Raw genomic sequence first — 13,274 nt, forward strand, 5'->3', positions numbered from 1 at the left:
TTGATCTGCAGATAGGTAGTAAGATCCTAAACTATCAGGAATTGACTGAGTAAAGCAAAGAGCCCTATTAAAATAATATAAATATTGCTGTTTTTAGGTGGCTACAGTGTCAATGGAGGATCTGGGGAAAATACTTATGGTCGGAAGTCGTTGGGGCAAGAGCTGAGGGTTAACAATGTGACCAGCCCTGAGTTCACCAGTATTCAGCATGGCAGTCGTGCGTTAGCCATCAAAGACATGAGGAAATCACAGGGTAAGATTGGGCAAACTGGGAACTAGTCACAGATGCCTCCACAAATACCCATATCCTCTCTTTTCCTGGACACCGCATTTCTTACTGATACTTGGCACACACAAGAGTTCGTTTGTTTACTTCGAGTTGAAAAACATGCACATGTGATAATTGTTTGCACTCTTCCTCTCATGAACTGTTTCTTAGACTAAATTCTCACAGGAAAGCTTTTAATACTTCTTTAGGCTATACTTGCTAGGGAAGTCTCTTAAAATAAGATTAGAAGACTAGATAAGATTTAAAGAAATGATTTTCCTGATCATAGTGGATAATGAACATCTAGTGTATGGTGGGCTCCTCTGTGGCAAGTCCTTGAACTCTAGGATCTATAGGGGATATGGGTATAAATGGAGTGGATGCTTTTCTAAAGTTAAATATGATGATAACCACCTTCTGTCTTATAACAGCCTCACTGTATAGGTAAAGTGCCTTGAATATCAGGTGATTAAAGATAATGATCATTGTTTTTCTAAAAGAGAAATTTATTTTGTTGGTGAAGCTAAGTATGAAATCAGGATTTCTCATTTACATACTTTGTTGGTTATACTCAGTCTTTGGACATCTAGTTTTTGATCATTTGCTTCCACAGGGGCGTGTGTATATGTTTGTGTTTTGTGTATCTTGGTGAATATCCTTATGTACATAGCTGCTTTTCTTTGCATAAAAAAAAATATTTCCTTTGAATAAATTTTTCAGAAGTGGACCCACTAGTTAAAGGGTATGCTGTTTCTTAAAAGTGTTTGAAGTCCTTGGCTTTGGTATGATATAAGTTAGAAAGTGACTCCAAAGCTGATTTCGTTCAGTTCTTTCTTCTCTGAGGCTCAGAGTTCAGTAGTTTGCTAGTGGCAGAATTGTAAACAGAGCCTCGATTTCCTGGCTTGTAACCTAATGATGGTTTTTGTGTCCGTCTTTACTAAAATACTCAATGGGCTAAGGATTTGAAAAAGAATCTTTTTCCTTCTCTCAGATGTTGTAATTTCTTTTATTATTAAATCTTTTCTATGCCTTAGAGAGAAATTAAACTATCAAATCCTTTAATAGGGTTTGTTTTTCTTGCACATTGGTTAATCATTAAATAGCGCAGCTAAAAATTAAAAAAAAAAATTTGGTACTTAAATGTATTTTTATTGGCAATGTCCAGCATTGTTTGAGCATTCTTGCTTGTTCTTGTCATGAAAAAATAGAGGGAAGAATAGTTCTGGTTTGCCACTTCCCTGGCGGCATCATGCCTTGCACATGGTAGGTGGTAATTAGACATTTGCTGAACTGAATGTGTGATTGCAGTTCACAAAAGCTTTGTCTTAGGAAAATAATGATAATGTGAACAAGAGACTTCCCTCCACTGAATACCAAGTGAGAAACAGAAGCATATAGCCTCTTTCTGCCTGGTTTGGACTTATCCCTAACCTGTAGAAGTCTTTTACCTGTATTCATATTCTTTACCTGAATATTGAAAAGAGTTTGGAACAAATCTGAAGAAAGTAATTTCTAAGCCTTTCTTTTTTCTCTCTCAGCTGGTCCTCTGGAATGAAGTGTTTGCTTAGGTTTCTCTGTTTTGAGGCTCTGCTTTGTGCCTTGCAGTCTGCTGGAATTTGGCTTATCGTGACAAAATGTGCGATGGGACCTGCATTCAGTTGAAGTTTTATTGTTTAGTGGACTGTGATTTTTGATGTACTTTAAAATATTTGGGCTCTAACGTTTCTGTTTATACTCAATGGGTAACGTGTTTATTTTCACAGAGCGATCGATGTCTTATTCTGAGGAGTCTCGACTGTCAAATCTTCTTCGGAGGATCACCCGGGAAGACGACAGAGACCGAAGACTGGCTACTGTAAAGCAGTTGAAAGAATTTATTCAACAACCAGAAAATAAGCTGGTGAGTAGTCTGGACATTGTGATAACTTTTGTGTTTCCATAATAAAGTAGATAATGCTATCTAGAGTAGTTTAAAAAGGGAAAAGCTTTGCTTTGCTTCTTAAGAAAAATTACAAGGGTTCCTTATTCTAGGTTATTAATTTGGCTTATATTTATAATGATTGATAATTTGATGACCCTGATACGTAATTTATCTGCCATTGGTGGATCCACACTGCTGTCTTCTATAATAAAGTGCTTTTAACCTTTAAAACATTTTTTATTCCGTTGTCCTCAGAAGTTTATTTTCTGTATGCCAGGGCAGACTAGGTCTTTTTTTTTTTTTAAGTTTTTATTTATTTATTTGAGAGAAAGAGTATGATTGGTGGGAGGAGCAGAGGGAGAGGGAGAAGCACACTCCCCACTGAGCAGGGAGTCCATTGGAAGGAACTCTATGGGAGGGATCTCCATCCTGGGACTCTGGGATCATGACCTGACCCGAAGGCAGACATTTAACCGACTGAGCCACTCAGACACCTGTATGTTTTTGTTTTTTGTATGTGGAATTGGAATTGGAGAGTATGTATTTTATTCATGGGTAGATATGATCAAGGCTAAATAAATGGAAAAACTCTTGAAAGAAAAAAAGTTCAAGAGCAGTTAAAGATTTCTTTCCACTCTGAGTAATTCTAATGTGAAATTAAGAACTTGATATGATGTAGAAAAAAATTCATGAGAATGGTATGGTGAGCCAAATAATGCTTGATTCAATGCAGGTTTTCTGCCTCCCCCCAGCCCCCTCCCTTGCGCTATTTTATTATGAAAAAAAAAATTTTTTTAGAGATTGTATTTATTTATTTTAAGAGAGAGAGAGAGGTAGAGAGAGGATGATCAGGGAGGAGAGGGAGAAGCAGGCTTCCTGCTGAGCTGAAGGCAGATGCCTAATCCAACTGAGCCACCCAGGCACCCTGAAAATTTTCAAGTCTTTTTTTTTTTTTTTTTTTTTTTAATTTTCAAATCTGTAGCAAGTTGAAATTGAGTATCATATGTCTGACATCTAAATTCTGTCACTAACGTTTTATCGTGTTGCTTTGTCATGAATCTGTTCACCTCTTCATCTATCAGTCTATCTCTTTTTAATGCATTTTGGAGTAAATAAAACAAGCTTTTTGAGTTTATTTTTTTCTTTGATGATCATGGCATTACATAGGAATGGATAAATTTCTTTTGGAATCTGGAAAGAAATTTGTAATACTCCTGTGCTATTTGGGGACTGGGAATAATAAGAAAAGGAAGATGTGCTGTTTGATTAGAATTTGGAAGGGAACACAAGTAAAAAGTACACAATGTTATTGAAAGTATAGGAATTTGAAGTTTTTATACATTTTTTTTTAAGGTACTAGTTAAACAATTGGATAATATCTTGGCTGCTGTACATGATGTGCTTAATGAAAGGTAAGTAATGGGTAATTTTTAAGACAAATACATTTTTAGAAATTATTTAGAAATATATAAGATAAACCCATTGGTGGCTGCATTTATGAATATCTGCTTAATGTTTCACTGGGTTCTCCTGCTGTCTTTATCTGTGTTAAAGTATTTATATGTTAATTATTCAATACAAATGGAATCCACTTGAAAGGAAATGCCTTTTTTTTCCTTTTTTTCTATTTGTCAACATGACGGAGTAATTGAGCATTGACTTGTGGAATGCCGTAAACTCTTAATACAGGCATGAATGAATGAGTGCAATTAACTTTGTAAACTAGAGAATTTTGAAACTGCTTAGAGAATAGAGGTGAAAGGGAGCTTCCTTCTTTGGGCAACAGTGCATTCAGACCACCTGCACTACGAGGCTACTGGGGTTCTCCACAAAGGTGTGCAGTCTGTTCTTCGTGTGGGGATTCTCAAAGAATTGCAGTGTTGGAAAGCACCAAAAACTCATCTCAGCAGGTCACAAACCTTACTGCTTTTTGATGGTTTCATTTTATAAAGTTAGTTATTAATATACTTAAATCAGTGCTGTTATCCTGTTAAGTTTGTTGTGCTTTAACTAGTACCATTTCCTGTTTTATAGTCCTTACCTACTGAATACTACATTATATGTAGTTATTTGTACTGTGTTTTATCTGGTCCTTTGTTGCTGCCCTTTTCTGTGGATTATTTAATGTAGCTTGAGATGGATTTTGAAGCCTAAATTTTAGTATTTCTGGGCCTTTCCTTACTGTTTGTGAATAATTGATTCTGTAAAAGAAAATCTAATGTCTAACAAAGGTACTCTTGGGCACTGCGGGATAGAGAGAGTAGAGAGCATATTTAAAGATAAAATTTCAATCTTTTATGTAGTTTGAATAGAAAATTTAAAAAATCGTTGAAGACATTCTTTTGTAAAATGTGTCATTCTTGTCATCTTTGAAAGCTTAAGCCTTTTGTGTGTTTTGTTTTGTTTGCATTGAAATAAACACAGTAGCAAATTGCTTCAGGAGTTGAGACAGGAGGGAGCTTGCTGTCTTGGCCTTCTTTGTGCTTCTCTGAGCTATGAGGCTGAGAAGATCTTCAAATGGATTTTTAGCAAATTTAGCTCATCTGCAAAAGATGAAGTTAAACTACTCTACTTATGTGCCACCTACAAAGCATTAGAGACTGTGGGAGAAAAGAAAGCCTTTTCATCTGTAATGCAGGTAAGACTGAGGGGGAAAATTGATGTATTTGGGAAGAAAATTGTCCTTAACAATTTTCCAGCAATGTTTTTGGAAGGGAACTTGGAGCAGGTAAACTTAGAATAGGGGTTATCTCCTGATAGTAAATATGATAGACATAACAATTCTCTTTCTGAGTTTGAGTTAAAGGGTACAAATTAAAAGTAGACTTAAAATAAGATTTTTCTCTTTTTGCTTTTTGAACCTTTCCTTTGAACTTGCTTCGTACTAGAATCACTTGTACATTTTAAAATAGAGACTTGGTGAGGACAGCTGGATAGGAGGGGACTTGACTTTTTTGAGGGAGATAAAAACTGAACAACACAACTCATTCTAGGCCTTTTTAGATTTGATAAAATGTCAGAAATTCTTATTCCAAATGATATAAAATAATTTTGTATAAATGAAAACTGGCCCTACTTAGTTTTATTTCACTTTTGTGTAACTGTATATATTAAAAGATCATTTTCAGTTAAAGCAATTAAATTTTTTATTAAGCAATGTTCTTAAAAATTAGGGTTTGATATGTTTTTAGAGTGTCAAATATCTTTCATTTATATGTGCTCTTTACAATTCATGAGATGCTTTAAGTCACTTTAAAAAACAGTTATATTCTGTTTTTGAATATAACTATTTTTTATTGATTATAGAGGTTATATGAAAAATTTTGGGAACTAGTCAGAAAATTATAACTATCATAACACCAAATTGGACTTATTCTGCACATAGTTTTTTATTTTGAACATTTTCAAATCCACAGGAAAACAGGTAGACCAGTACAATAAATACCCATATATCCTTTATCTAGATTTGTCACGTACTAACATTTTGCTACACTTGTTTTATTTCTACACACAAAGGCATGCATATTTTTTTTGAACCATTTGAAAATAAATTACACATGAAGTTCACCCTATAATACTTTAACATGCAACTCCTAAGAATAAGGCTATTCTCTTTTATTTATTTATTCATGAGAGACACAGAGAGGGAGAGAGAGAAAGAGAAAGAGGCAGAGACACAGGCAGAGGGAGAAGTAGGCTCCGTGCAGGGAGCCTGACCTGGGACTTGATCCCAGGTCTCCAGGATCACACCCTGAGCTGCAGGCGGCGCTAAACCGGGGCTGCCAGGCTATTCTCTTATATAACAAAAAAATTGTCATACCTAAGAAAATTAATTTTATTACATAATGCAGTCCATATTCAAACTTCAGCTCTTAAGATATCTTTTATAGCTTTTGTCTCACCTGACCCAGGATTCCGTCAAGACTTGCGTATTGTTTGGTGCTGTGCCTATTTGATCTCTATTAATTAGAACGGTTCACACCTTTTTTGTCCCTCTTATTTGTTCTACTTTCTGGGTTTGTCTGATTGCTCTTTCCTGATTTTAAACCTTTTGGTCACGAATACTTCCTGAGTTCATCCTTACTGTTGCATCACACCAGCCAGATACAAAACTTCAGATTGTCTTCTTGTCAGAGATAAAAGGGTTTGATCACCTGGTTAAGGTGATGACCACTAGAGTGGACTTTCCATTGTGGAGGCTTCTTTTTCTCCTTTTGTAATTAGTAATCTGGGCATGATACCTTGAGACCTTCTGAATATCCTGTTTTTTAGTTATATTTCACTCAGTGATTTTGGCACCCATTCATATTCTGTATCTATATAGATTATAACATTGTGCGAAATGTTAGATGCCTTTCCAGTTCTAGCATTTTTTCTGTAGTGAAAACCTCATTCTTTTATAAAGAAGAGCTTTCCTTTTTTAGGAAAAAATGGTTTCTAATAGTTGTAAAATATTCTATCCGTGACATGCTATATATTTGTTTAAAAAAATATATCTATATATAAAGATAACATGAACTGCATGTCTGTCATTCATGTGTTGAAGTCATACTTATTTTCTCCAAATCATTCAAATTTGAAGCAAGTACTAATATCCTAAAGCATAAATTATATAAAATTTGCTATAAATTTTGAATTGAAAAGTAATTGTACTTTAAGGAAAAGTTTTCCAAGCACATCTTAATTTTTGTTCTTGAAAGTTAATCAAGTCTATGATATTAAAGAGAGCACTTAGGAATAATGTGAACAAGCATTACTTAGGAATAATACTAAGAGACGTTTAATAAGAGGAAACTATTTTCAGCCTAATCTTGGTGGAATGAAATGTTTTTAACTTTTGAGTTAAAACTATAGACTTTATTTTCTTTGGTATCATAATCAATTTTATTTTATTTATTTTAAACATTTACTTATTCATGGGGAAGAGAAGAGAGAGAGGCAGAAGGAGAAGCAGGCTCCATGCAGGGAGCCCAACGTGGGACTTGATTCCAGGACTCCAGGATCATTCCCTGGCCTGAAGGTGGCGCTAAACCGCTGAGCCACCCGGGAATCCCCTCATAATCGGTTCTAAATAGTCACATTTATTTATTTATTTATTTATTTATTTATTTATTTATTTATTTATTTATTTATAATTTATTTATGAGAGACAGAGAGAGAGAGAGAGAGGCAGAGACACAGGCAGAGAGAGAAGCAGGCTCCATGCAGGGAACCCGACGTGGGACTCCATCCTGGGTCTCCAGGATCAGGCCCTGGGCTGAAGGCGGCGTTAAAACACTGAACCACCCGGGCTGCCCAGATAGTCACTTTTAAATAATGAACCCAACATACTTGTTTTCTTCCTGTTTTGTTGAATATTCATGGTTTTAACTTTTATTTTTTAGCTTGTAATGACCAGCCTACAGTCCATTCTTGAAAATGTGGATACACCAGAATTACTTTGCAAATGTGTTAAGTGCATTCTTTTGGTGGCTCGATGTTACCCTCACATTTTCAGCACTAATTTTAGGGTGAGTTCCCTGATTCTCCCTGTTCATTTGATGCTGTGAAGGATTGGTTGTGTGTCTAAGGACCTTGGGGATCAGAGAGAAAACAAAGCTTCTGCTTCTTGGATTGTAATCAGTGATGCTTGAGGGTCTAGGATAGAATGGAACAATAATATTGTTTTTGTATATACCATGTGTACTTTCTGACATTAATACCTTAAGATATGTAAAAAAAAAATATTTCCTCAAGGTCATAAACAAAGATCCATTATTCTCTTCCTCTGCCCTCCCCCTTTCTAAATTTGTATAATATCAAATAGGTATAACACAGGTGCTTTTTCTAGGATTTCTTAATCTGAAATGGTCCACAGGAGGAATAGCAGTTAGACCTTAAAATGATTAGCTCTTTTCTCTTGTCTCCACCCAGGATACAGTTGATATATTAGTTGGATGGCATATAGATCATACTCAGAAACCTTCGCTCACACAGCAGGTGTCTGGTAAGTTACTCAGTATATGCCAGTCATTTAAATATTGTCGGAAGGAGCTCTCGTTCCTCAAAGTCCAGCTATTAATACTATTTCTTTCATAATGTGAGAGAAATAATTGCTTCACAGAAATATTTTGGTTATTATAAATGAACATTACTTGTTAGCAGAATTTGCCCTTTCAAAGAAAGATTGTATACTTTGTAGTAGGCAGGGGAGAGTAAATACAGATTGTAATGTTGCATCTGTGAGAAATTAAAAGGACTTACCTCGAGTCATTTGTAGTGTGGCTGGTGGCAGGAGATACTACATGTAGTGGCAGTGTACTTAAATGTGGAATGAAAGATTCTGGGTATTTGTGACTCATTTTTCTGGTCATTAAAAAAAAACAAACAAATGGATCAGTTTGAGGAAACATCTAAATAATTTTATTTTATTATTTTTGAGTTAAGTGAGTGACTAGCATGACTGATTTGGACATTTCAGCTTGTTTCAGGTGCTAGAGTTTCTCTTAGTTTAATTGGTGCAATGGACTTCTGAAAATAGGAAGGTGAGGGAGATTCTGACCCATTTCCACTGGGGAGATTAGTGGACACCTTTCGTAGGTAGTTGGGGTTCTGTAGTAGACAGCCAGTCTGGTGGTAGATTGTGGCATTTTAGTCTAAGCCATGTGTATATTGACAATATAGATATTAAATCTGCTGAAAAATAAGGACTAAGGTAACACGTTTTAATTTTTGGAGACTGTTTATTTTTGCAGCGTTAAAAGAGACCTTGGTTAATCATGGTCAGCATGTTTAACAGTTAATAGTCCTAATTTTATGAAAGAGGGCATGTCTTTAAGGGTATGCAACTTGAAAACCAGACAGCTTTAAAAACAGGGCTTATAGATACACTTTTAATTTGGATTTTTTGTTTTTTTCTACTTTCAAATTTTTTTATGATTCCTAGGGTGGTTGCAGAGTTTGGAGCCGTTTTGGGTAGCTGATCTTGCATTTTCTACCACTCTTCTTGGTCAGTTTCTGGAGGACATGGAAGCATATGCTGAGGTGAGTATGTAAAAAGCTAAGTTATTTCTTAACATTTCAGTTAAGAACAAAACAAAAGTCTTAAACAGTGCTAGATTTATTTTTTTTATTTAATTTTATCATTTTGAAAGATTTTATTTATTTTGAGAGTGTGTGTGCGCAAGGTGGGGGTGGGGCAGAAGGAGAGCAGCTCCCTGCGAAGAGATGAGGGGCTTCATTCCAGGACCCTGGGATCATGACCTGAGTGGAAGGAAGACGGAAGGCAGATGCTTAACTGACTGAGCCACCCAAATGCCCCTCACATTACTGCTAGATTTGTTTTAAAAGAATCAGACCACTTGACATTTAATAGAAATTACAAGACCGTTGCAATATTTAAATTTTTTAAAGATTTTTTTTTTAAGTTACTAGCTGAATTACCAGAAAGATTGAAAGAAAATAGGCCTCATTTTGCAAAGCTTGAAATAATCCTGCTAGCTAGTAGTTTTATGAAGACATGTTCTATAGTTCATTTTTATTTTTTAATACCACAAGAATATTAAAAGGTGAATTGAAGTTATATAAAAGCCCTTGAAGACTTTTCTCTTACATATATTGGGGATCTTGGATCGTGCTTTGGAGGATAAGACTTAGCTTCAGCAAATTTTTGCGGCTATAGAAGCACAGTATGGCAACTTCAAGGGTGCTGCTGATGCCTCTGGTATTGGGTCTTGGCTTTTCTAGCCCACTGGTGGTCATGATTTAAATCAGCCATGTTCTGTGAGAACTTCTTTGTGGTTTTTCCCTACTCAGATCTACCATGATTCTTGATTGGTGTGCGAGGCTCCTATAATGATTGGTTGATTGATTTTTAAAGATTTTATTTATTTGAGAGAAAGAGCCCGAGAAGAGGGGGTTGCGGGTAGGGAGAGGGGCAGAGGTAGGAGGAGAAGGAGATTCCTGGCTGAGCAGGGAGCCTGACCTGGGGCTTGATCCCTGGACTCTGGGATCATGACCTGATCTGAAGGTAAATGCTTAACTCACTGAGCCACCCAGATGCCCCTCTTAAGATGATTTAGCTTCCTCTATGGTATTTCTCGCCTTTCAGAGAAGAGTTTTTACCTTCCAGGAAGGAACACATTGCTTCTGCATGTTTTTTTGCCTCCACACCTCTAGTGCACTTTTAAAGCTGATCTACCTTCCTGGAGCTGCCCATTCTAGTTTGTAGAAACTTTCAAAAAAAAAAAAAAAAAGAAACTTTCCCCCTTGGTTTCCATTAGATGTAATTCTCTTCAGTTATTTTGGTGCTTAATTATATGTAGATGTATGTTGGTTCTAGTATCCCATTTTTTGCTAATCTTTTCCTTTGAGTATGTTTCCTTAACTAGATTTATAGGTGAGATTTTCTAATTTTTTTTTTAACACTTTTCCATTTGCCCTTCTTGTGCATAATATTGGTGTGGGAATCTTACTGAATTGAGTGGCTCAAAGAATACCTGGGATAAAATTTTAGCAGAAACTGATTTAGGAATGGCAAAAGTTTCTGGCTCTTTTATACCTATACATAACAACATATGTATTAGAATTTCTTTTTCTTTCTTTTTTTTTTTTTTTTTTTAAGATTTATTTTTTTATTCATGAGGGACACAGAGAGAGACAGGAAGAGACACAGGAAGAGGGAGAAGCAGGCTCCATGCAGGGAGCCTGACGTGGGACTTGATCCTGGAGACCTAGGATTATGCCCTGGGCTGAAAGTGGCGCTAAACCGCTGAGCCACCCAGGCTGCCCTATGTACTAGAGTTTATTTTTCCCTAATACTTTCTGAGTTGGTATAAGAAATTATTTTCTTAATCTACTGAGGTTACTTTTGCCTTATTTAAGTATTGGCTTGTTAATTAGTGAAGTAAAACTTACTTTTATATTTAGATTATGTTTCCTTTTTTAATTTAATTTGATTTTATTTTTTGGTGGTAGGGGCAGAGGGGTGGGGAGAGAGAGACTCTTAAGCAGGCTCCATGCTCAGCACAGAGCCCGATGTGGGGCTTAGCCTCACAATCCTGAGGTCATGACTTGAACCAAAATTGAGAGTTGGGTGCTTAATCCACCAAACCACCCAGGTATCCTTCATGTTTCTTTTTTTCTGATAGGCTAAGTTAGTTGACTTAAAAATTGGGAGTTTTTTGTTTATTTTGAACAATGTCCTACTTAGAGTGCTGTGATTTCACATCTAGGACCTCAGCCATGTGGCCTCTGGGGAGTCAGTGGATGAAGATGTTCCTCCTCCATCAGTGTCAGTTACCAAAGCTGGCTGCACTTCTTCGGGTGTTCAGTACTGTAGTGAGGAGCATTGGGGAACGCTTCAGCCCAATTCGGGGTCCTCCAATTACTGAGGCATATGTAACAGATGTAAGTGTCTTTAGGAGTTTTAAGTATCATTCAAAAATAAAATTGTTGTGTATTATAAATGGTTCTCTTCACCTAATGAACATGTTATTAACCCTTCATTTGTTCAGTATGTATGTACGTAATGTAGCTGCTTTCTTAAATTGCCAGTAAAGTAAGGAATCCTATTATATCCTGTCCTCTTCTATCCACCCCTCTATATGAGAGAATGGCTACACTGCATTTTAAAATGGGCATAAATTTTTTTCTAATGAGATCCTTTATAGATTCATTATTTTTTTAATATCCTTTTAATATCTTTTGTTTTTAAAGATTTATTTATTTATTCACGAGGGACACAGAGGCAGAGACATAGGTAGAGGGAGACGTCTCCACAGGCAACCCCGGAATCATGCCCTGAGCTGGAGGCAGACGCTCAACTGCTAGCCACCCAGGCGTCCCTCCTTTTAAAATCTTTAAAAATAATGTTTTAATTTTTGCTTTTTAGTTATTGAGTTTAGTTTTTCAGTATGTTAAGAATCAACATGCTACAGATCAAAAATAATTTTTTCTGAGTATGACAGGATGAAACAACTTTGATAGCCTGACATCCAAGATTATAAAGATATAGGAACTTATAAATATGTAGTCATCTGAGATCAATTATAAAAAGCAGCATGATTACTACACTTCAGCAGCCTCAAACATTAGGTGCGTTATAGAACAGACCTAGTGAGTGGCTCAGTGTATTAGACATGAGAAATGAAACTGTCACTGTACTGTGTTTAAATGAGAAAGGTGAAATACACATGGTACAGTCATAAAATACTAAATGATTAAAATTTTACTGTTAGAAGTCTAACTTTTATTTACTTCTGTTGCACATGTTGCCAAATAAAGTAGGATATTAATGATATATGTAATTTTTGGTAAGTTAATTGTGTATTTCAGCAGAAATGTCAGATCCTACACATAATTAAAACCACATCTTGATATTTTAAACCTGAAAAACATGATTTAATATCCTCATTTTATTTATTCCTTTCAAAAAGTTGGTGGTTTGATGACCTTGTCAGTGTTGAAATAAAGGCAGTAAACTCAGATGTAAAACGAACAAAAACAGTTATTTCCCAGGATAGTTGTATAAATGTATTCTTTCATGAAGGTCTTTTAGGCCTTTTTAACCTATAGGTTTAAAGCCAAATGTTGTGACTGTTGAATATTATGGAAAAATACATACTGTATCACTTTTGTTTTTTCTTAACTTTATTAGAAATTTAGTATGTTAATACTATTATAGTTTTGTGGGGTTTTGGGTTGGAAATTACACGATTTTCATAATCCTCAAATAGGTATATGTTATGAATGAGACTTAACTTTCCAAAGAGACCATCAATACATGAACTTTTATAAGCTAAGGTGACTTGGATGTTTAATTTTAAAAGAGTAATTACCAAAAGCCCAAGTGCTTTATTGCAGAAAGATTATTCTCATGGCAGGTTATTCCCGTGTTAATACCGTTAATGTTCTAAGTACTGGTGTATTTCATGAATATAAAAATTCTGAGCTTCAATCATTTGGTCACTTTGATGAGGGGAGGGAGGATGATAGACATTGGGTATAAGAGAAACAGAGAATGGCAAATTCCATTTTCTGTCACTGTAGTACTTTAGAATTTTTTAGGCAAGATCATTTTTGTGTATTTTACTAAAGATACCCTTA

At 35.6% G+C, this 13,274-nt stretch overlaps 1 protein-coding gene across 1 annotated transcript in view; it reads left to right on the forward strand.

Moving 5' to 3' along the window:
• The window catches only part of SMG1 (SMG1 nonsense mediated mRNA decay associated PI3K related kinase), a 107,288-nt gene that overhangs the window by 30,638 nt on the left and 63,376 nt on the right, over window positions 1-13,274 (forward strand). Inside the window, 9 exon segments of the mRNA XM_025416403.3 lie at window positions 98-253; window positions 2,032-2,168; window positions 3,543-3,601; window positions 4,614-4,827; window positions 7,574-7,699; window positions 8,103-8,175; window positions 9,115-9,212; window positions 11,402-11,464; window positions 11,466-11,576. Coding sequence (XP_025272188.1) covers window positions 98-253; window positions 2,032-2,168; window positions 3,543-3,601; window positions 4,614-4,827; window positions 7,574-7,699; window positions 8,103-8,175; window positions 9,115-9,212; window positions 11,402-11,464; window positions 11,466-11,576 — 1,037 coding nt within the window.

The sequence above is a fragment of the Canis lupus genome, chromosome 6 (genome assembly GCF_003254725.2).
Source record: "Canis lupus dingo isolate Sandy chromosome 6, ASM325472v2, whole genome shotgun sequence".
NCBI classification, from domain to species: Eukaryota; Metazoa; Chordata; class Mammalia; order Carnivora; family Canidae; genus Canis; species Canis lupus.